Source organism: Solenopsis invicta, chromosome 5 (genome assembly GCF_016802725.1).
Source record: "Solenopsis invicta isolate M01_SB chromosome 5, UNIL_Sinv_3.0, whole genome shotgun sequence".
NCBI lineage: Eukaryota > Metazoa > Arthropoda > Insecta > Hymenoptera > Formicidae > Solenopsis > Solenopsis invicta.
In genome coordinates, this window is record NC_052668.1 from 1,484,866 (window position 1) to 1,508,186 (window position 23,321).

The following is a 23,321-nucleotide window of genomic DNA, read 5'->3' on the forward strand; positions in this document are numbered from 1 at the left end:
CTTGTTTTCACTAACTTTCACATATATATCTATTTCACTTTAAATGTATGTACACCCAAGGACTTTGATTCTGTCCATGGGGAAATTTTTCAAACTAAGATGTCACCACTTTCTACATACTCGCAGTTCATGATTAATGAAACGACTAAAGCTTATTGGTCGTTACGTTAATCATGAACTGTAAGTATGTAGAATTTTCCAAACTTCTCAGTTTGGAAAATTTCCCCATGGACAGAATCAAAGTCTTTGGGTGTACATACACCCAAGGGGGTCAATCATGAAACTTTTTCCCTAAGGCGAAAACGTGAAAAGTGAAAAATTTCTCCATTAACTTCAATGGTAAAGATTTTCACTTTTCACGTTTCCGCTATAGGGAAAAAGTTTCATGATCGACCCCAAGGACTTTGATTCTGTCCATGGGGAAATTTTCCAAACTGAGAAGTCGCTATCTTTCTACATACTTACAGTTCATAATTAACGTAACGACCAATAAGCTCTAGTCGTTTTATTAATCATGAACTGCGAGTATGTAGAAAGTGGTGACTTCTCAGTTTGAAAAATTTCCCCATGGACAGAATCAAAGTCCTTGGGTGTACATACACTAATTTAGGGAGTTCAGGAACAGAAAACAAACTGCTGGTTTACACCGAGCACTTGATACAGCGCGATAGACCACCAACCAATCATCTTGACTTATCTAACCCAACCAACGGAAAAACTCTAGGCATCGGCCACTGTGAGTGGTGGTGGGCTATCGGTCCCGTGCGCTATCGGGATCCGCCCGTACTAACTCGTAACGTAACTTTCTATTAAATTATCTTACTTTCGACAATGCGTGTATACATGATACATATATTTAATTATCTAGGTTCATATCGTATCAGCTTAGTATACTATTCTTTAAATTTATTACAGAAATTAGGTTAATTTAATAAATAATTACTAGTTGGTATGTATGTAACATACATAGGCCTAGTTTACACCGGGTGTTTGATACGCGTACTAAGTACTATATTCGTACTAAATTAATTTAATTTGGTGGTGTAAACCATGATGTAAAAAACAAGGTGAAACAACGCGCATCGTCGGCGGCTCGATGCGCGGTAAGAGGCGTGGCTCGATGTGATGAGCTAATGAAATTTGAGTCCAAATATATCCGCGCAATTTAAATACGAAACAATCATATGTAGTCACACGTACTTAAAAGGTAGATGCTGTTAAAAAAAATAAATATAAAAATGTAAAAATACTTGAAATTTATTATCTTTAACAAAAATCACTGTTGCAATAAACATTGTTGTTATAAACATGAAATACAACAATTTAGCCATACACATATGCTCATTCTTATAACTTTCCAAATTTCTTCTAAGTTTACAAAATTTCAAGTTCACAAATTCAAGTTTACAAAATTTGAAATAACAATTATCACAATTTTTATTAATGTACAAAGTCTCAACCTTACCTTCACATTCTTCTTTTTTTAAGTAGCTTTGAATTTCTTCGATTCACCGATTATCTCCGATTTACGTATAAATGCAAGTATAAATACGTCCCAGTACCGGAGCCGTAGCCATATTGAATCTCAAAATTTGGACCCAGTTCTGATTGGTCTAGAGTATGGTCTACTGCGCATCTGATTACTTGTTTCACCTTTCTTCTTACATCATACCGTTTGTTTTCTGTTCCTGAACTCTCTAAATAAGTGTACACTTAAAATGAAATAGATAGATGTTTCAAAGTTAGCGAAAGCAAGAAGGAACGTTCCAGTGCAGTCTAGTGCAGGAATAGAAAACAAGCCTATGGTGTAAACGAAGACGTATAGGTCTAGTTTACACCGAGCACTTAATACTGGGGGTCAATCATGAAACTTTTTCCCTAAGGCGGAAACATGAAAAGTGAAAAATTTTTCCATTAACTTCAATGGTAAAGATTTTCATTTTTCACATTTCCGCCTTAAGGAAAAAGTTTCATGATCGACCCCTGGCCTAGTTTACACCGAGTACTTGATACACGTACTTGATTTTTTGTGTTATTTAAAAAAATAAAGAGACTTACTTTTCAAGCATGCTTCTGCGTCTCCACGCTTTCGTCATCAATCGGATCACATTTGAGACAGAGATCGTCAATCCGATTAGCCTAGGGAAATTTTCTATACTTACGTTGAGTACCATTGTTCAATCCAATCCGAGATCCGATTAGTTATCGTAAACCATTGAACTACACTATAGCGTTTTTCATTGAGAAAACTAGTGCGCACTGAATAGAGTCCTATATAAAGAGAGAAGCGACATCGAACCCCCACCACAACCTTCAGTATCCAATTGAGTCCTCCACCGCCATTTTGGGACCGCTCTAACGTCATCAAACACCATTCGTATCATTCTGCAACAGCTGTGTTCACAATATGGCTGCTCGCTTAGCCAATCAAGTATCAATCAGATTACCAATCAGAGCTTCGGACATCAATGTCGCTTCTCTCTTTATATAGGACTCTAGCACTGAATGTGCGCTTGCTGCAGGTAATTGGGCGTTTCCGTTGGCACCGTCATCGCGCGAATCGAAACGTCCAATTGCCGGCGGCGAGTGCACACTCAGTGCGCACTAGTTTTACCCAATGAAAAAAGCTATTACTTCCACCATGGTAGTAATCAAACTTCAATTTAAAAGAGATCGCGTAACGGGTAACGGCTTGACGGTTGTAAGAGTCATAATTCAATGTCATCAGTGTCATCTCTTTCATGCAAGAGCGAGAAATTAAACAATTGGATCTTATCTCAATTAAAAAAGTGAACTAGTACATGTAATAATGAAGCCCGTGTAAGTATTGTAAAACATTGTTTAATGTCGCAGAGATCCTAAACACAAAAACGTTTAAAGCGTGATGTCAAACAGTACACTTGTAAATTTTTTCAAAAGACTAAAATAAATCTCAAAGAATAAATGTTTGTCTCTCTTCACCGTTTTTCAGACGTTCCAAAACTCCAGCTCGTAAACCAATCGGTCAGCCGAAGGGATCGAATATGATGTCTAAGGATCCCGTGCATGTTTACTGCCGTCTACGACCCATGCAATCTCCAACAGATGTATCGTGTATGAGAGTTACATCTGATACGACGGTAGTGATAACGCCTCCGGAATCAACGACCAACTTTCGTGCCGTAACTAAAGAGATACAAACGACGTTCAGTCATGTGTTTACATCTGATGTGACGCAAAAGGAGATATTTAAAACGGTCGCCCTTCCCCTGGTACAAAATCTTATCCAAGGAAAGAATGGTCTCCTGTTTACATATGGTGTGACAGGTAGTGGCAAAACGTATACGATGACTGGAGAATCCCAGGATGTTGGTATCATGCCACGGTGCTTGGATGTTCTTTTTAATACTATTGCCAATTACCAAACGAAAAAGTTTGTCTTTAAGCCAGATAAATTAAATGGTTTTGATGTACAAGGTGAAGCTGATGCTTTGCTAGATAGGCAGCACGAACTTCATGCAGGTCTGTCTGTACAAAGAATTGGAAGACTCGGCAAATAGTAAGTTTTTCCATCCAATATACTTCGGCTCTTGTAGAAATAGGCAAATGTCTTACATATATATGTATATGATCTATATATATTATATAAAAATTAAAATACCATATTACGTCGATTTTCGTGTTTAAACGGCTACAGCGACCTCTAAAACATTTTTTTTAATCTGAACAAAAAACGAAATTTACTTTTGCAACATATACTTTTGATTTCCGGTGAAGCATGTGAAGAAAAAAAGTCAGTTTTTTTGAACCACTGTAATACATACGTACACACATACACACACACAAAATTCAATGATAAATCACATATAATCTCTTGTCAACAAACCTCCAATAGCTGTAAGATAGACAGTGATGGAGATAGTAATCCAATGGTAGCTCATAACTGTAATGAATCGCAAAGTGTGGCAATTGAATCAGATAATGCTTACGCCGTATTTGCCACATATGTTGAAATATACAACAACAATGTATATGATTTGTTGGATGAAGATGACATCAGAACCAAGTAAATATATCTGTTGTATATTGAGAGTTTTAATTGTAATTTTGTTGTATATATTTAAAGCACTTTAATTTAAATATTATATATTTCTATTGAATGCAGGGCTCTACAGAGTAAAATTGTTAGAGAAGATGGAAATAAAAATATGTATGTACATGCTGTCACAGAGGTTGAAGTAAAAAGTGCGGAGGAAGCTTTTGAGCTGTTCCAACGTGGACAACGGAAAAGACGCGTCGCGCACACGGCATTAAACGCAGAGTCAAGTAGATCGCATAGCGTTTTTACCATCAGACTTGTACAGGTAACTTTTTTAATCTTTAATTGTTTCCACATTTTCACATCAGAGTATTTATCCTTTTTTTTAGTACAATCGCTTATAATTATATACTTTTGCACTTTGCAGGCGCCTTTAGATTGCGAGGGGGAGCATGTAATGCAAGATAAACGAGTCGTGTGTGTAAGTCAACTATCTCTAGTAGACTTGGCGGGTAGCGAGCGAACGAATCGCACTAAAAATACTGGTCAACGTTTACGAGAAGCAGGTAAGATCATTTACTGCCATTTATTTGTCAGATTTGTAAAATTTATAAAAGCTTTTGCATGCAATAAATAAGCACGTAATTTTATAGGAAATATTAATAACTCTTTAATGACTCTGCGATCGTGTTTGGAAATTTTGAGAGAGAATCAGAATCAAGGTACAAATAAAATGGTTCCCTATCGAGACTCCAAGCTTACACATTTATTCAAAAACTATTTTGATGGGGAAGGACAGGTCAGGATGATAGTCTGTGTGAATCCAAGAGCGGATGATTATGACGAAACGATTGTAAGATAAAAAAAAAATATATATATATATATATGTATATATATATATATATGTGTATGTGTATATATATATGTGTATATATATATATATATTCTCGACGCCAAAATTAAGGGATCATCTATTCTGACTCCGAAAAATAGGCGTAATTCAAGAGAGTATAACTTTGTCAAAAAAGATCATAAAAAATTTAAAAAAAGCATTTTAAAGCTTGAAATCTTTAGTTTTAAGATTGATAAGTCATTAAACGATTTACGAAGTTACTCTTTAGTTTTAAGATTGATAAGTCATTAAACGATTTACGAAGTTACGTTGATTTAAATGGGGATACATCAAATCTCAAAACTTTTTACAAACTTTGCAAAGCTCCACGATGCAAAATAAAAATTATATGCAAATGCGGTTTACAGTGTTTGAAAGCGTAGAGTTTTACCTTTAATTTGCGTTTTTGTTGAGCATTGTACGATTTTTTTTTACTGAATTAGGTAACACTGAAGCAAAAATGGCCTTTTTTGCTTCAATGTTGAATAATTCAGTGAATAAAAATCGTACAACGCTCGACAAAAATACAAATTAAAGGTAAAGATTTACGCTTTTGAATGCTGTCAACCGCATTTTTGTGAAATTTTTATTTCACGCCGTGAAGCTTTGCAAAGTTCGTAAAAAAATAACTTCGATAAATATCAAAATTTTATAAAAATTTTGCCAAGTTGTACAGCGTGAAATAAAAATTGCACACAAATACAGATTACAGTATTTGAAAGCATGAATCTTCACCTTTAATTTGCGTTTTTGTTGAGCTTTATATGATTTTTTTTTTACTGAGTTATTTAGTACTGAAGCAAAAATAGCTCTTTTTTTTCAATATTGAATAAATCGGTGAATAAAAATTGTACAACGCTCAACAAGCAAATTTAAGGTAAAGATCTGTGCTTTCGAATGCTGTAAACCGCATTTACATGCAATTTTTATTTCGCGTCGTGGAGCTTTGCCTAGTTTGTCAGGGGATCCCTTAATTTTGACGTCGAGTGTATAATTAAATGTATTTGTATTAAAAAGAAATTATTATTAATTTCTTCAGTGATATTTATTTGTAGCAAGTGATGAAATTTGCGGAAATGTCTCAAGATGTGCAAATTGCAAGGTCTAACCCTGTAAAATTGGACCTTGGTTTCACTCCGGGCAGAAGACAAGCAAATAAAGTAGGAACTGTATCTTGAATAATATTTTATAATTCTAAATTGTATACGCGCGCGTGAATGCAAATTTTCTTGTTGTTCTTTCAGATATTCAAGGAAGCAAGGAGTAAATTGGAGAGAGGAGGCCGACCAGAAGCTGCTGATTTGAACATTGATCTAGGCTTAGTATACAGGTGTTGTTACTTGAATAACATTGTTAGAATACAGATCTTTTTCTTCCCTCTTTACTTGTTTTTTTTCTCCATAAGTCTAATTGAAAATTGTTTAAAATATTTTTTTTTTTATTTTAGTTTGGGCGGACCATTTCCTCAATTGGAGACTGTTACCTCTGATAATGATTATATAATACAATCTTTAATACAATTCTTAGAAAAACGCATCATTAAGCGCAACATACTTCGCGCGGATTTGCAAAACAAACGTAAGATGTGATTTAATTTTAGCAAGTTTATACTTGGACTATTAATGTATGCTATACGATAAGGCAAGTGTTTCATTTATAGAAGAGGACTTTAGACGGATATTAATGGGAATAGAGCAAGAAAATGTAAAATTAAAAATTGATGTAGCTTCGTCGAAAGCTGCAAATACACAGCAACAAAAAAGGATATCGGCATTAGAAGGATACCTTTCCGGAGCAAACGAGCGAATCTATGAACTTGATTGTAAATTAAACAATGCTAATGAAACGGTGCGAAGTTTACAGCAAGAGGTAAATTGAATATTGATTTGCATGCTTGTGCATGTTTCTACTCTGAGGTCTACTCGTATATGCAACATATTAATTTAAATAATATATGATGCCCATGCATAGGTAAAAGATCGAGACTTGGCATTAAATCAACGTTTAATAGATAAGCAAAGAGTGAAGCAGAGATACAATACAAAGATACAGGTCGAGACAGATAAAATGAATAGAGAATTGGAAATAAAACTGCGTCAACAACGTGAACATTTACAGGTAATTATTCGAACTTTATACTTTGTATACTTTTTATAGTTTGAGCTTTAACATTTATTAATTTTATAATAAAAATTTTATATAATTATTTCTTATTATTTAGAATCAAATGAAGGAGAAGGAAGACAAGTTACGACTAGTAAAACAAATTTTAGTCAACGACAACATTCATCCTGCGATAGCAGGAGTAACTTTGAAGGAACAAGTTCCAGAATTAACAATGAGAGTAGTCAATCCAGATAAAAGTGCTAGAATATCACGAAAGGTTGCCTGCGTTATGCTTTTAAATATTCTTTATTTTAAATATTTTTATCAAGTATATAAATTAGAAAGTTTGTGTAAAAATAATTTCTATAAAATTGGGAGAGAGAGAGGGAGAATAAAAAAGAATAAATTTTTTTACGTGTAGGATAAAATACCAATTTCAAATCCGAGGTATAGACGCTCACAAAGTGCAGACAGATGGATCGATCATAGACCTCAGACTCTTGTGCCGATCGGGACTGTACTGCAACCACTGATGCAAAGACGGCGTAGTATAAAGCAACTTACTTCCCCAAAAGAGATTATGGATGGCGCATCTAGATATTGCCTTGTAGCACAAGAGCATGATACAGATGGAGAACTTGAGACGAAATTATACAAGGTAATTCGTAATTTATGTTATTCATAAGAATTTTTATTATATTCACGCAACATTTTTATTACACACACACACAAGCGCGCGCGCGCGCGCGCACACACACACACACACACACAACACAAGCGCGCGCACGCACACACACACACGTACACAACTTAAATTTTTTTTTTAACAGGGTGATATATTGCCAACAAGTGGTGGTGGAGCACAAGTGGTATTTAACGATATGGAGTGTTTAAAACAATCATCGCCAAAGGCGAGAAAACGTACGGGACCTCGAGAAGAGGAAATGGACCAAGTAGATAGTGTTTCTACATTGACAGAAACAAAAAGACCACGTAACTGAATTGATTAGCCTCTGTAACTGAATGTTTCGCTCAATTTACTCAAGAGCAAGGTAAAAAAAAATTATCCGACGTATTTTTCTTTACATTATTACAACATTTGTATAAAAAGACAAATGTGACCGAGACGTGTGATATATTTTGCGACGCGAGCGCGCGCACGCGCACGCGCACACACACACAGTGTTCATTAATTGTTGTATACACTTTTAACCATAAGAGTGCGCTTTAACTATGACTTATCGACTGCACTCCATGTAATTTATATGGAGTGAAGTCATAAGTCATGTACCTCTTATGGTAAAAGGTGTATATAACCATTAATGAACACCCTATGTATGTGTATGTGTGTGCATGCGTGTGTGTATATTTTGAGTAGTGCAGCGAAATTATTTGATAACTTTGCAGGATCGATCTGGCCGTTTGCCCGCAAGATGGGCAAATTTTTTTAGAAATGGTTCAACTTTTTTTTGTTATTTTTCGCGCCGCACGGCAAGCTTTGTCTCTCGTAGTCCAATCAGTTGATTATTAAAAGAGGTTAAAGATTTTTAGATGAATACAATATTTTAACAAAAAGTTTTCTATTATACCGACTTTTTGCTGCACTTCCGTTAGTTACATCCATCTATCAAATGATTTATTTCTTCTTGTGATCTAACGAAAGATATTTATGTAATCTTTATATTGCAATGAATTTTATTATTTTTATAAGATCCAAGATAAGCAACATTTGTAAATCTAATATTTGTATGAGATGATTATTACGGTGATAGAAACGTACGATAATCTATGAATATTAATATACACATATGTATGTTGCTATTGTCTCGTTAATTATACGGAATACTAAAAGTTTCGATGTAAGTATAAAAATATACAAGGTGATTCAGAACGACCCATGTGTCCCTGTAAAGACGTGTTCTTGGATAAATTTTGAGACAATTTTTCCTATACGAAAATTTCGTTCGACGCTTTTTGAATTATAAGAAGATAAAATTAGCGAATTACGGGCTGTGTATACATAATAGAAAGAGGCGCAACTCACCGTCGGACGCGGGGCATCCTTGCTATTAATTGCAGTGTTCTTCAGATAGGACGGGATTTTAGCGCATGCGCGATGGATTCAGAATCAGTAAAGTATTTATTTCATTAAATAAAAGTATTAATGAGTAGTATGAGTACCCTTGTTAAGTGGTCTAATCAATTTAATATGTTGCACAATTTTAGAATCTTTTAATAGTGAAATTTAAGTGATGTTTTCGCGCATGCGCGAAAATCCCGTCCCATCTGAGAATTATTTTATTGCATAAAAACAAAATATATATATACACACACACACACATATCTCTCCCTCTCTTCCCCTCTGGGAGGACGATGATGCCATTGATCGGTGATCGGAGGTAAATTATCTACGTCTTAATGCCGACAAAACTAAGGCAATGTTGTTGGGGAGTTCTTGCTTCGTTAACAGCATTCGGGCTAACAATCCCTTTGTTTTCTATTTCTGAACTCCCTGAATTAGTGTACACCCAAGGACTTTGATTCTGTCCATGGGGAAATTTTCCAAACTGAGAAGTCACCACTTTCTACATACTCGCAGTTCATGGTTAATGAAACGACTAGAGCTTATTGGTCGTTACGTTAATCATGAACTGTAAGTATGTAGAAAAATAGCGACTTCTTAGTTTGGAAAATTTCCCCATGGACAGAATCAAAGTCGCTGGGTGTACACCCAAGGACTTTCTGTTTGTTTTCTGTTCCTGAACTCCCTGAATTAGTGTGCACTTAAAGTGAAATAGATATATATTTGAAAGTTAGTGAAAACAAGAAGGAACGTTCCAGTGCAGTCTAGTGCAGGAATAGAAAACAAGCCTTTTGATTCTGTCCATGGGGAAATTTTTCAAACTGAGAAGTCACCACTTTCTACATACTCGCAGTTCATGATTAATAAAACGACTAGAGCTTATTGGTCGTTACGTTAATTATGAACTGTGTACACCCAAGGACTTTGATTCTGTCCATGGGGAAATTTTTCAAACTGAAAAGTCGCTATCTTTCTACATACTTACAGTTCATGATTAACGTAACAACCAATAAGCTCTAGTTGTTTCATTAATCATGAACTGCGAGTATGGTTGTGTTCCGATATTAACTGCCAGTACTGAAAATGTATAGTATATGTGACGTGAACTATAAATTTTCAGTACTGCCAGTAAAAACGGAACACAGCCTATGTAGAAAGTGGTGACTTCTCAGTTTGGAAAATTTCCCCATGGACAGAATCAAAGTCCTTGGGTGTACACCCAAGGACTTTGATTCTGTCCATAGGGAAATTTTCCAAACTGAGAAGTCGCTATCTTTCTACATACTTACAGTTTATGATTAACGTAACGACCAATAAAATCTAGTCGTTACATTAATCATAAACTGCAAGTATGTAGAAAGTGGTGACTTCTCTATTTAGAAAATTTCCCCATGGACAGAATCAATTCCGTGGGTGTACATTAATAGATATGTCCGTGTTGCTTGAATTTTTTGCATGTAAAATGCTTTTTTTTTCTTAAATGCCTAACATATATTTATTTCGTTTTAAATATATAAATTTTTGAAAATTACAAGTAACAGAAATGTATGCCCGCACAGGTTAGATTCGCACATAGATGATTCACACATACTAGTGTGCAGACTATCAGTTCCACATGAGACGTACTTTCCGAGACGCGTAAATTACAAAAACCAATCGTAAATTTGTTTAGCATTTCTGTTAGAGAGTACAAGAGAAACCCTAATCAGCAATTGGTTGCATTAGATACGCATTTCTTGAAAATCCGCGAAATACGCTTCATGTGAAAGAAGGCTTTTAAAATAGCGCAACGTATTTTAGAAGTTACTAGAATACGCAAATTACGCTACGCAAGTTACGCCCCATGTGACGGCACTTTTAGGTTGAAGTCCCATGAATGCTATTTTTCGCGTAACGCGTATCGCGTAACCAATCAACTTTATAAAAAGGCTCAACAAAAGACGCAGAACGCTTCTGATTGGTTACGCATTATGCGTTACGCGGAAAATATCAGTCCGTGGGACTTTAGCCTAAGGGAGAATTCACACCTTGACGGAAAAGCAGAAAGCAGAGAGCCAATCAGAACTCGCGCTGGTAGTAAACAGGTACAGTCTGTAGCAGAATTTTGAAACTATATACTACCAGCGCAAGTTTTAATTGGCTCTCTGCTTTCTGGGGGTCTATCATGTAACATTTCCCCTAGGGCGGAAACGTGAAAAGTGAAAAGTTTCACGTGAACTGCACGATCATGTACGATTCCACGGAATCATGTAACTCACTCATGAGCGGAAATATAAACTTTTTCACGTGAATTTTTCGCCATCAGCCGTGATGGCGAAAAGGTGAAAATTTAGGGAATTAATAAAGTGTATGTATTTTGAAATAAGAATGAAAGTGTGGTAACAGTGTTGTAACAGTTTGAAGAGGTATTATTGAAGAGGTTAACCTTTTTGGTATTGCATTGCGTTGATAGGATAAAGTAATACATACATAAATAAAAATAATGCTTTTGTGATGTAATTAGGTTTGATATTTATATTTGACAAATTGATATTTTGGTAATTATATAGAATGAGGTTTCATCAAATGCAAATTTAGATAAAAATATACTTTAAACGCGTTTTGATACACAATGATATAAGAAAGGTGCGTCTTGTGAAATAGAATATTAATCAATCATGTAAGTGTTTATAACTTATAAATTTGGAAAATACATGTGTGAGCCGTGAATTCAGTTTTGATCAAGGTCCGTATTCTAAATTATTCAATATTTTTTAATTAAACAAAGTTAAATTTAATGACTAATGAAATTAATTTACTTTAAAATTTGCACACATAAAAAACTAATTAAAATTAATTTTGAAAAACAATACTTGAATTAAATTACAATGTAATTTTGAGTATTAGATTACTATATAATAAAATAGTTGTTACAATATATGGATCATTAAAAATAAATGTAATATATATTATATTTGTAAATTAAGTTTATGCAATATAACTAAGAAATATTGTTATTTATTTATGAATATTTTTTTACAATTTTTTTTATATAATAAAATTTTTACAGTAAAAGTTATACTGTAAAAGCAGGTAGAAACCTTTTTCACGATCGCTTGATAGTTGCAATGACAGAGCCTCTAATGGTGAATTTCGGAACGTAAACTAAACTTCTGCGCATTATTCATACCCAATCGCTGTGCGTGAAAAGATTCACGTGAACTCTCTATGAGTGAAAAATGAAAAGTGAAAAGTGAAACGTGAAAAGTGAAAAGTGAAAGGTGAAAAGTTCCACGTGAAATTACATGATTGACCCCCTGTTTTCTGCTTTTCCGCCAAGGTGTGAATCCCCGCTAAGAGTAATTTTACATGAAACGCGGAAATAACTAGATTCCGCGTTTCCGCGTTCTGTCGTTTCTTTCTGCGTGTTTGAGCGGAAAAGCGGAATCCAACGGAATCACACTGGTGTGTGCCGATGTGCACGTGTAAAATAATTCAAGTTTGTAATGGACGGCCCTGTAAGTATAATTTAAATAATTATTAATACTCAATAAACATAATAGTGCTATTATTTTGATAGAAAAATCTTTGTAATTTCTTACTTCTTTTGACATAGATATAATTAACACGTAAAATGTAAACTAACATCTTAGATTTTGTATACGGATTAAATACGTAAATTTTTGTAAAAAAACTTGTGCTGATATTAATCATACAAATACATGTCAATTTACATAAACAAAGTTCAATTATACATTTGACATACGTTTTTTACCTCCAAGTTGATCATCTTTAGTAAACATAATAACCTAGTTTACACCGAACACTTGACACGCATACTACCCAGATAGCACAAAATATTTATAAAATATTTACTAAATATTTATAATATTTATTTTAATATTTTATAAACATTTATCAAAACATTTAATAAATGTTTTAATGGCCGTAGATTGGACTGATCATAAATATTTATCATAAATGTTTTAAAAATATTTATGATTTATGATAATTATTTGAAAATATTCAAAATATCCGCATAAATATTATATTACACCACATAATCCTAATGAGTAAAACAATATTTCTATATTTTCAAAAACAATTTTCGCAAAAAAATTCCATTCTTAGGAATTTTTTTCGGAAATTCCGAAGCGGTCACCCATCCAAATCGCGACTAACATTTTAGAAAATATTTTAACAATATTTTTGATAAAGATTTTTATAATCTTTTTCCGTCATATATATAAAATATGTATAAAATATTTCTATATTTATAAAAAATATTTATGATATATATTTATTAATATTTATCATAAACATTGTGTGCTATCTGGTAACAAGTAACTTTCTATTAAATTGTTTTAATTTTGACAATACGTGTAAATGTATACGTGATATCTATATTTAATTAATTATCTTGATTTATATTGTACCAGTTTAATATACTATTCATTAAATTTATTACCGAAATTAAGATTACCGAATTAAGATAATTGAATAGAAAGTTACTAAATATTACGCATATCAAGTATTCGGTGTAAACAAAGCTAATAAATATTATAATAGAGTTGAACAGCACAAATGTTTAAAATTATATCCATTAACGATTGGTACTCAATGTTTAAATTAATAAAATAATTGTATTTTTGTTCACAGGCAACGAAATGTGGCTACTGCAGTTTTAATTGCATTTTTACAAGTAAATTGTCGCTATCACCTTGCAGAAGTATTTTTCTCTCAGTAAAAGTAGGCCGTACCCATATACTACGGTCTTTTCTGGTTTTTTGCAATTTTTTGTAACGCAAGTACAAATAAAACATTGGAATAACTTTTTTCTTAGTTATCTCTGCATATCTTAATTATCGGTTCATTTTTTGCTTGCATGAGATACTTCATAATAATTATCAACATGATGTTTGGTTCCATATAAGCCTAGTTTACACCGAGCACTTGATACGCGCACTAACTAATAATTTTTTATTAAATTATCTTAATTTTGGAAATAAATTTAAAAAATAGTATATTAAGTTGGTATAATATGAATCGAGATAATTAAATATATGTATTATGCATACACGCATTGTCGAAAGTAAGATAAATTAATAGAAAGTTACGAGTTAGTACGCGTATCAAGTGCTCGGTGTAAACTAGGCCATTATATACACTATTAAAACATGAAAATAATTTGAGTATGTAGAAATATACTTTCTTCTTTAATCGGCTTCGGATAAAATACTACAGCCATTGGAGCCGCATTGACAACAGATTTTAGTATTTGTTCCGCAAATTTTTCCTTCTTGTATTACATGGAGCACGATTTGCGCGGAAAAGCAGAACGGAATGGTGAAAACTAGACATTTGTATTTGTTTCTTAAAATAATATTCACTTAATTTATTACAATTTTTAATAATATACTTACTTTTTCAGCTTATTTATTGAATATAATCATTTAAATTAATTAACACCGTTAAAAATTTATAATTTATAATTCCCCGTTTCGCTTTTTCGCTCGAAATATGCTTCATGTAATACAAGGCATCCAAAACAGACGGAACAGAACGTGCGGAAATGGGGGAATCTTAGTAAGTCTGGTTATTTTTGTTTCCGCGTTTCCGCGCTTCATGTAAAATCATTATAAGTAGCAATTAAAGACGATTGGTTCTTTACCTTTGGATCCAGCCAATGATCTTTAATTGCTACTTGCGCTTTCAGTGAGTGGTTGCGCATCTGGATGCACCCTACGAATCTAGAGAGCATCTTAAGACCGTGGGTGTTTACGATAACTAATCGGATCTCGGATTGGATTGAACAATGGTACTCAACGTAGGTATAGAAAATTTCCCTAGGCTAATCGGATTAACGATTGCTGTCTCAAATGTAATCCGATTGATGACGAAAGCGTGGAGACCGACCGTTTGTTTTCTGTTCCTGAACTCTCTAAATAAGTGTACACTTAAAATGAAATAGATAGATGTTTCAAAGTTAGCGAAAGCAAGAAGGAACGTTCCAGTGCAGTCTAGTGCAGGAACAGAAAACAAGCCTCGAGAAGCATGCTTGAAAAGTAAGTCTCTTTATTTTTTTAAATAATAACACAAAAAATCAAAGATAAAGTTAAAAAGAATGATTTGAATTTAGATTTATTGTAATATTTTTTGTCTAAACACTAAATTTCGTTTAAATTTCTATTTGTAAAAATTAATTAATCTATTCTAAAGTTTGTGGTTATATCGGAAACAAATCAAAATTAATAAAACAATTATTAATTGTTAGGTACAAATTAAAGCATATAATATTTTAAGCATATCATATAAAATTCCTGTTTATTATAAACTTAGTAAAAATAACTTTGAAATCATTCAACTACATTACACATTAATCAATATTAATTTATATGTTAAAAATCAATAATGTTTCTAAAAATGTTCTTTTTATTCTTTTCCAGATCGTAAATAAACTTCAATTCCATGAATAAATAAAAATTACTGGAAAATGGATTTATACGCTGCCTGCACCGGACGTAACAGAGACGTGCTGTTTTGATCACAAAGTCGCAGAAAATATGATACGTCTTGTGCACGTCGCTGCGACGTAACTAAATAATTTGAATGTTTTAATTAATTAGCTGTTTGTTGAATTTTCTTTCGTATTATGACTTATATTTTAAAGATAAATAACATTTCACTTTTTAAAAATGATGTTTTTCATTTAATGTAATTAAATTTAATACGTAATTGTAAAAACGTTACGTAGAGTAATGTACAGTTGGGAAATACTATCGCTGTATCCGGCTATCCGGTAAAAATCACTATCCGATGCATCTCTCATAATAATTTCCTTGGGTGGGTGCCGATAGCGCACATCCCGATAGCCCACCAACCAATCATATTGACTTATCTAACCCAACCTACGGAAAATCTTTAGGCATCTGCCATTGTGAGTGGTTTGTGTGCTATCGGGATGTGTGCTATCGGGACTCACCCATGTCCTTAACCATGCAATTATAGTCACAAATACTTTTTTCTCTGCGTATAGTAGTACACAAAACCGTCACTAGATGGTTGTTATGGTGTTTTCTCGTAAGAATGAAAACACGTAAATGGTATAAAAGGCGGAGCATTATAAGATTTTTCACCGATGTTCTATTAGAGTAGAATAATTTTTCTGATGAATTCCCTTGAAAATGAAATCAAGTGGAAGATGTTTTAATTTACTATGTGATTAAAACTAACCTTTTTAAACTTCCAATATTTGGAACCATTATAAACATAATAGATGTAACCATACATAAAAAATAGAATATTATAATTCAGAATTACTATAATTTATAGATCGCACCCAAAACCACCATAAATTACAGTTGAATTATGGTAATTGCAATCATTCTCTTCTCTCAGTGTAAAACTATTATACATTTTATCTAGCAAGTATTTTACGTACATAATGCAGTAAAAACCAATCTTAATTTTTCAAAATTCGTCGATAATTTTCAGGTCACAATTAGTGCATAAGTCACAAAATACACGTCATTACAACGTCGCTGTCACCAGAAATGGGGATGTTAGTTACGTCTCAGCGACGTCTCAATTACGTTTCAAACACCAGTTGAGACGTCGCTGAGACGTAACATGCGACGAGTTAGCACGTCACAGCGACGTGCTTGTTACGTTTGGTGCAGGCAGGGTATGAAGAGGGCATTAGAACAATATCAATTTATGCTAACTTAAAATTTGTAAAATCTACTTTTCTTTATTAGTTGTTTATTAGAGAGTAATAATATAAAAATGGAATATACGCATCATACATGCATACAATTATTTTAATTTTATTTATGTATATTCCGTTCTTATATTATTACTCTCTAATGAACAACAAAGAATAGCAGATTTTACAAATTTTAAGTTAGCACAAATTGATATTGTTCAATAATGCCCTTTTCATGTCAATCCATTTTCCAGTAATTTTTATTTATTCTTGGAGTTGAAGTTTATTTACGATCTCGAAAAGAATAAAAAAAACATTTTCAGAGACATTATTGATTTTTAACATATAAATTAATATTGATTAATGTATAATGTAGTTGAATAATTTCAAAGTTATTTTTACTAAGTTTATAATAAACAGGAATTCTATATGATATGCTTGAAATATTATATGCTTTAATATGTATCTAATAATTAATAATTGTTTTATTAATTTTGATTTGTTTCCGATATAACCACAAACTTTAGAATAAATTAATTTTTACAAACAGAAATTTAAACGAAATTCAGTGTTTAGACAAAAAAATTACAATAAATCTAAATTCAAATCATTCTTTTTAACTTTATCTTTGATTTTTTGTGTTATTATTTAAAAAAATAAAGAGACTTACTTGTCAAGCATGCTTCTTTGGTCTCTACGCTTTCGCCATTAAGGGCCACTTGCACCAACGCCGATTAACTTAATTGCTGATTAATCTATCGGAATTGACCAATCGCATTTGTCGTTTTTACTTAACGACAAATACGATTGGTCAATTCCGATAGACTAATCAGCGATTAAGTTAATCAGCGTTAGTGCAAGTGGCCCTAATCGGATTACATTTGAGACAGCAATCGTCAATCCGATTAGCCTAGGGAAATTTTCTATATCTACGTTGAGTACCATTGTTTAATCCAATCCAAGATCCGATTAGTTATCGTAAACACCCAGGGGGTCTATTCTCGAAAAATATCGCATACGAAAATATACGAAAATACTATAGTATACGTTACACATATTATAGAATTCCCTAGTATTTTTGCATGCGATATTTTTCGAGAATAGGCCCCCAGGACTTCATGTTCCCTGCGTAAACGAACGACAAACTGCAGTCGCTTTCGCAAACGGAGTAAACGAACAACATCTGCGGCAGTGACTGCATAAACGAACGGACCCACCATGTTATCCCTTCCACCATACTCCTAGAGGTTTTCTAGCGCCCCGATCGGAATGGATCGGAACACTGGACGGAATTAACATTTCTCTTTGTATATGTTCTGTGGCCAATACCGACATCACCGATATGTTTCATATACGACTATGTAAGGTTATGTATCGTACGAATTTTTAAATGCCGGGGCTAATTCTTTATCAAGATTATACGTAACTTTAAAATGTAACAATATTTAGGAATTGTTTATCAAGTTGTGACAGTTACGTAGCTCTGGACGACGAAGAAAATGAAGTTGGTCAAGCCAAATTGGGTTACTCACGATAGTAATTATTGTTTTCACTTGATATTTTGATTCATTATTATTTTAAAAAAGGATCTAACATCTGTCTTTCACTAGGTTATCCGATATTCTCTATCGATATCCATCCCAATGGGAAAAGATTTGCCACTGGTGGTCAAGGTATACTTATCCATTATGTCTCATCTTTTAACAAAGATACATAATAGGCCTATTCATGTTGCATTCAATATCTTCGTTGTCTGTCTCTTTCCTATGATCGAATATATATTTATCTCATGTCGGATGCAAAAATTTTTGGAGATTTTAAACAACTCAAACAAACCTATTAACTCTGAATCGTTCTAGTGGGGTATTGTAATACCTCATATACTATTTAACTTTAAATAATTCCTTATTTCATGAAAACGGTTAAGGGTTAAATTATCTGTTAAAATGTTAATAAAATGTAAACAATACTTGAAATTTTGTTCCTGTATTTCTTATTATTATATTTGAATCAGGTGGCGATTCAGGAAGGGTTGTTATATGGAATATGGAACCAGTAGTTGATGAAACTGCTGAATTGGACTCTAATGTTCCAAAGATGCTTTGCCAATTAGATAATCATCTTGGTAAAGATTAATTTTGTTTATTATTAGTTTTAATTAAAAAACTGTTATATTCACTTATTTGAATGTAATTGTACACTTTTTATTTTTTACTCAGCATGCGTGAATTGTGTACGCTGGAGCAATAGTGGATTGTTGGCGTCAGGCGGTGTAGACAAGCTCATCATGATTTGGAGATTATCTGGATCAGGAGGAAGCTCGATTTTCGGTGGAAAGGCCAGCGTGGAGACTTGGAGATGTATCGCGACATTGCGTTCACATGAGGCTGATGTACTTGATCTTGCATGGGCACCGCACAGTCCATGGTTGGCTTCAGCCTCAGTAGACAACAGTGTGATAGTATGGGACGCTTCCAAATTTCCTGCGGTAGTTGCTGTATTGAAAGGCCATACAGGTTTTGTGAAAGGAATTACTTGGGATCCTGTGGGAAAGTATTTGGCATCTCAGTCTGATGACAAAACGCTAAGAGTATGGCGTACTACGGATTGGACTGAAGCAGCTTTGATATCTGAACCTTTTGATGAATGTGGTGGAACGACTCATGTTCTGAGACTCTCTTGGAGTCCGGATGGTCAGTATTTGGTATCCGCCCATGCTATGAATGGAGGAGGACCGACAGCTCAAATAATAGAGAGGGATGGATGGACACAGGATAAGGATTTTGTTGGACATAGAAAGGCAGTAACTTGTGTTGTAAGTATTGAGACATATTCCCTTTTTAGTCTTTATTATTAAGATTTAATTATATTAAGTATACAGAAACAGTCAACAAGAACTGCTATCAGGAATAATTTATTATTTATTGATTTTACAAAAAAAAGTTTTAAGAAGGGACACAGGACAAACGGACTTCAAATTCAACAACACAAGATGAAATTTTAAATTGAAAAATATAATTAACAATTGTTTTATTAGTTCTCTGAAATGGTTACTAATACAAAACATTAAAATTGCAATTCCGTTTGATACAAGCATTACACTTTACAAACACTACATAACTTGGATTCATTGAATTATAACTGAATATCAGTGTTTGCTCTCCGAATAATTTTCATTCTTTTTGTTTTTACTGCTTTGTATGAGAAATTTTGCAAATTAATTTAAAAAACTAATAATTAAGAATTATTTATAAGATCGACTATCATACACACACACACACACACACGCGCGCGCGCGCGCGCGTGCACAAGAACGATTATTCAATTTTTTTTATAGTTTTGATCGATATAATATTATGATGATATAATTGATGAATTTGCTGAAATGAAAGAAAAGTGTAATTAAAATAATTATTTTCATTTATATGCATTAATACATATGAATAATAGTGTATACTTTTTGTATATACAAGAATTATTTATAAACATTTAAAGTGATTAAATGATATGATTATTTAACCTTTAAGTACATAAGTGGAATGTTCACAGCATCTCAGGCATAATTTTCTTAAATATTTTATACACTTAGGTTGACAATATAACTAAAAATTATTAATTTATTATCTTCCTATTGTTGATTACTTGATCGATTGAGATGGTAATGGCTCTTAGATTGAAGTAGTAAACAACACAGCATCAAACGTGCTGGGATGATGTTAGCACACCATCTACCCACTTAGGTTTTGATTTTTATCCTAATCAGCTAACATTTTTTTTTATCTTTCTTACGCAAAATAACATAGCATTACTATAAGCAATATAAAATTTAAAAAATTACAAGTATTGGCATAAATTTAATGCGATAATTTTTGAGATATTGCAATTACTTCTTTTATAATAAGTAATAGGCAATTTATTTTATAAAATGCGCGCGCGTACATACGCATGCACGGAGAGAGGGGAGGAAGGAATAGGAAGATGGTCTGTAATTTCAAAGTTTATTTTATATTTAAAAAAATTATTTGAAATAATTTTCTCTATTTTTAGTTCACTACTTGTGTTATTTGGCACTCAATATTTTATATATGTTATGATAAAAATTTTATTATACGATTTTATTATAAAGTGTTATTTAGTCAAATCATTTATATTTAAATATTTTTTTGTCTGTGTTACATATGTTAACCTCTGTCGAGCTAGCAGGACCAAATGAGCAAAATCAAACGGGACCTATTGAAAGATTTAGTGCTTATTTAGTGCTAATTTGTGCCGCAAGAAACAATTTTGTACTTCGTACCGTTTACGAGAAACTGGCTAACTTTATATCAAGCTAGCAGGACCACTAGAAAAAAATAAAAAAATAAAAAAAATAGATATAATTAGGGCTGATTTTGTGCTAATTTGTGCTGCAAGAAGCAACTTTGTATCTCGTGCCGTTTAAAAAAAAAACCCACGGCGCTGCTAACTTAACATCAAGCTAGCAGGACCATAAGAAAATAAAATTAAAAAATAAAAATAAAAACAGGTATAATTAGGGCTGATTTTGTGCTAATTTGTGCTACAAAAAGTAATATTGTATTATTTGTTGTTAAACAAATTTGTTAATTATAAAAAATTTATTATTACTTATAAGAAACAATTCTTATATACAATTATTATCGACTTTGTAGTAACTTGTCTCATATAAAATAAATTAATAATTAAAATAATTTACTAATAATTTAAATATTTTACACATAAACTATGAAATATCAACAGGAGGCTAATTTTATTTAATTTTAATTAATTAAAGAGAAGGCTAATTTACCACTACAATGAACCCATACTGAAAAAGATAAATACAATTGTCGTATAGAACTAAAATAGCAAAATTTGTTAATTTGTACTTAATAGTAACGTTGAGGATGATATTAATACCATATAACTAATTTTTAATGTAACTACGCATTGTGCTTCAAGGCTCTTTATTCGATCATGAAAGAATTTGTTGCTCGCATGAATATGGTATTAATATCATCCTCAGACATCGTACCATCGAAATATAACAAAATCTGATTTTGTTGCTAACCGTAAATTGCTGAAAATAATTTGTTTATTCGGGGAATGCACGACGTCTATTAAGCTGACACAGCCACTTTAGCACAATTTAATAAAACTTACACAGAAATTTAGTGCTCTTTTGTTGCTCAATTCCAAATTTTGTTGCTCCAGCCAATTCGGAGAAAATAGTGGCTGTGCTGGCTTAAAATTAAAGCTAGCACAGCCATTTAAAAAAATAAAAAAAAAATAAAAAAATAAAGATTTATTATTTACTAATTTATTGCTCAATTCCCAAATTTGTTGCTCCACCTACAACTTCTAAAAAACCACCCCAAACAGTTGTACGTTAGCAAAATACAATAACATTGATAATTAATAAGATATCTCGACTGATTACATCTCTCCGATTTTGTTGCTCGCGATTTTCAACAAATACGATTTTCTTGCTTCACCTTGGCGTTAAAAAGCCAATCAGTCCTAACGTAGCACAATTCTATAAAATTAATAATTAATGATAACTCGACTGATTACGTTTCACAGATTTTGTTTCTAAAAAAGTATATAATTTTAATAATAAATTTAAATTAAAACGTTATTGTAATAAGCATTGATTCGAGGGGTTGGTCACTAGCGGTTATAGTGTACAAAAATTACCTTCAACACGGATTACCTTTAAATTACCTCGGATTACTTAAGATTATCCAATATTACCACAGATTACACAATACTATCTCAGATTACCCAATACTACCTCAGATTATCCAATACTACCTCAGATTATCAAATACTACTTTATATTACCCAAGATTACCTTCCTTAGAGTATTAAAAATTACGTCATATTTTCTTAGATTACCCAAGATTTTACCAAATTTACTTTGCTCATCTAAAATTACCTTATGCGAGTAGCTAAAGTATTATTTCTTCAAATCAATTTTAGATTTTCAATGCTAAAAAAAACAATTTTACAAAACAAATATTTATTGCATACAAGAACACAAAAATATAAAAATTTTTACAAACAGAATATGTATTATATGTATACATAGTAAGAAGTTTGACTACTTTTAACGTTTGAGATCTTTTAATATACTAACAAAACATTATCCTATTAAATATAAATATTAAACCTCTGTGAAGTTAACACATAATAAATATTAATAGGTATTTTATAAATTAAATTATCATCCTCATCATTATTTAAATCAATATCTTCCAACAAATTTTTTTCCAAACATTTTGGGAAACAATTAATATTTTTCCAATACGATTCAGGAATGTTGTTTATGCCAATTTTATTAAGGTCCGATTTAGCTTCTGTAAGAGTTGACATAATAAATAATGTTTTCAATTTTTACATCATCTGGGATATCACCTAAATTTTCATTACTTCCAATATCTAAACGATTATGTACTTCCCTTGGGAAAATAAACTGATCTTTTAAATCATTTTTGACGTTTTGTATGATTTGAATTTTTTAAATTCTATTCATAATATC

The 23,321-nt window shown here is 32.4% G+C and overlaps 2 protein-coding genes across 4 annotated transcripts in view; both read left to right on the forward strand.

Annotated features, from left to right (window-relative positions):
• Nucleotides 1-2,629: 2,629 nt before the first annotated feature.
• Nucleotides 2,630-8,922, forward strand: LOC105198055 (kinesin-like protein KIF23). Of its 2 annotated transcripts, XM_039449297.1 has the most exons (14): nt 2,630-2,820; nt 2,972-3,538; nt 3,875-4,045; nt 4,145-4,343; nt 4,446-4,584; nt 4,672-4,871; nt 5,966-6,070; nt 6,155-6,240; nt 6,358-6,488; nt 6,571-6,779; nt 6,882-7,028; nt 7,132-7,293; nt 7,438-7,674; nt 7,847-8,922. In XM_039449297.1, exons 1-14 carry the CDS (start codon nt 2,810-2,812, stop codon nt 8,015-8,017), a joined length of 2,535 nt encoding a protein of 844 aa, XP_039305231.1. In that variant the 5' UTR covers nt 2,630-2,809; the 3' UTR covers nt 8,018-8,922. The 2 variants fall into 2 exon arrangements, with proteins under 2 accessions (XP_039305231.1, XP_039305232.1); XM_039449298.1 differs by lacking the exon at nt 2,630-2,820 and having other exon boundaries at nt 3,261-3,538; nt 3,757-4,045.
• An 8,950-nt stretch (nt 8,923-17,872) lies between these two features.
• LOC105203374 (protein HIRA homolog) overlaps nt 17,873-23,321 on the forward strand; it is a 29,939-nt gene continuing 24,490 nt past the window's right edge. The window contains exons 1-5 of one of the 2 annotated variants that reach the window (XM_026140647.2): nt 17,873-18,149; nt 18,233-18,319; nt 18,394-18,456; nt 18,798-18,908; nt 19,003-19,598. In XM_026140647.2, the coding sequence (XP_025996432.1) occupies nt 18,283-18,319; nt 18,394-18,456; nt 18,798-18,908; nt 19,003-19,598 (807 nt within the window). In that variant the 5' untranslated portion in view covers nt 17,873-18,149; nt 18,233-18,282. Of the gene's footprint in view, nt 18,320-18,393; nt 18,457-18,797; nt 18,909-19,002; nt 19,599-23,321 lie in introns of both variants that reach the window. The other variant, XM_039448877.1, reaches the window with a different exon arrangement.

What these genes read in the sequence shown, in the direction of transcription:
- LOC105198055 (XM_039449297.1), top strand. An exon ending in CGCGGATTTGCAAAACAAAC is followed by an intron (nt 6,489 to 6,570) that starts GTAAGATGTGAT and finishes TTTCATTTATAG; the next exon opens with AAGAGGACTTTAGACGGATA. An exon ending in GTGCTAGAATATCACGAAAG is followed by an intron (nt 7,294 to 7,437) that starts GTTGCCTGCGTT and finishes TTTTACGTGTAG; the next exon opens with GATAAAATACCAATTTCAAA.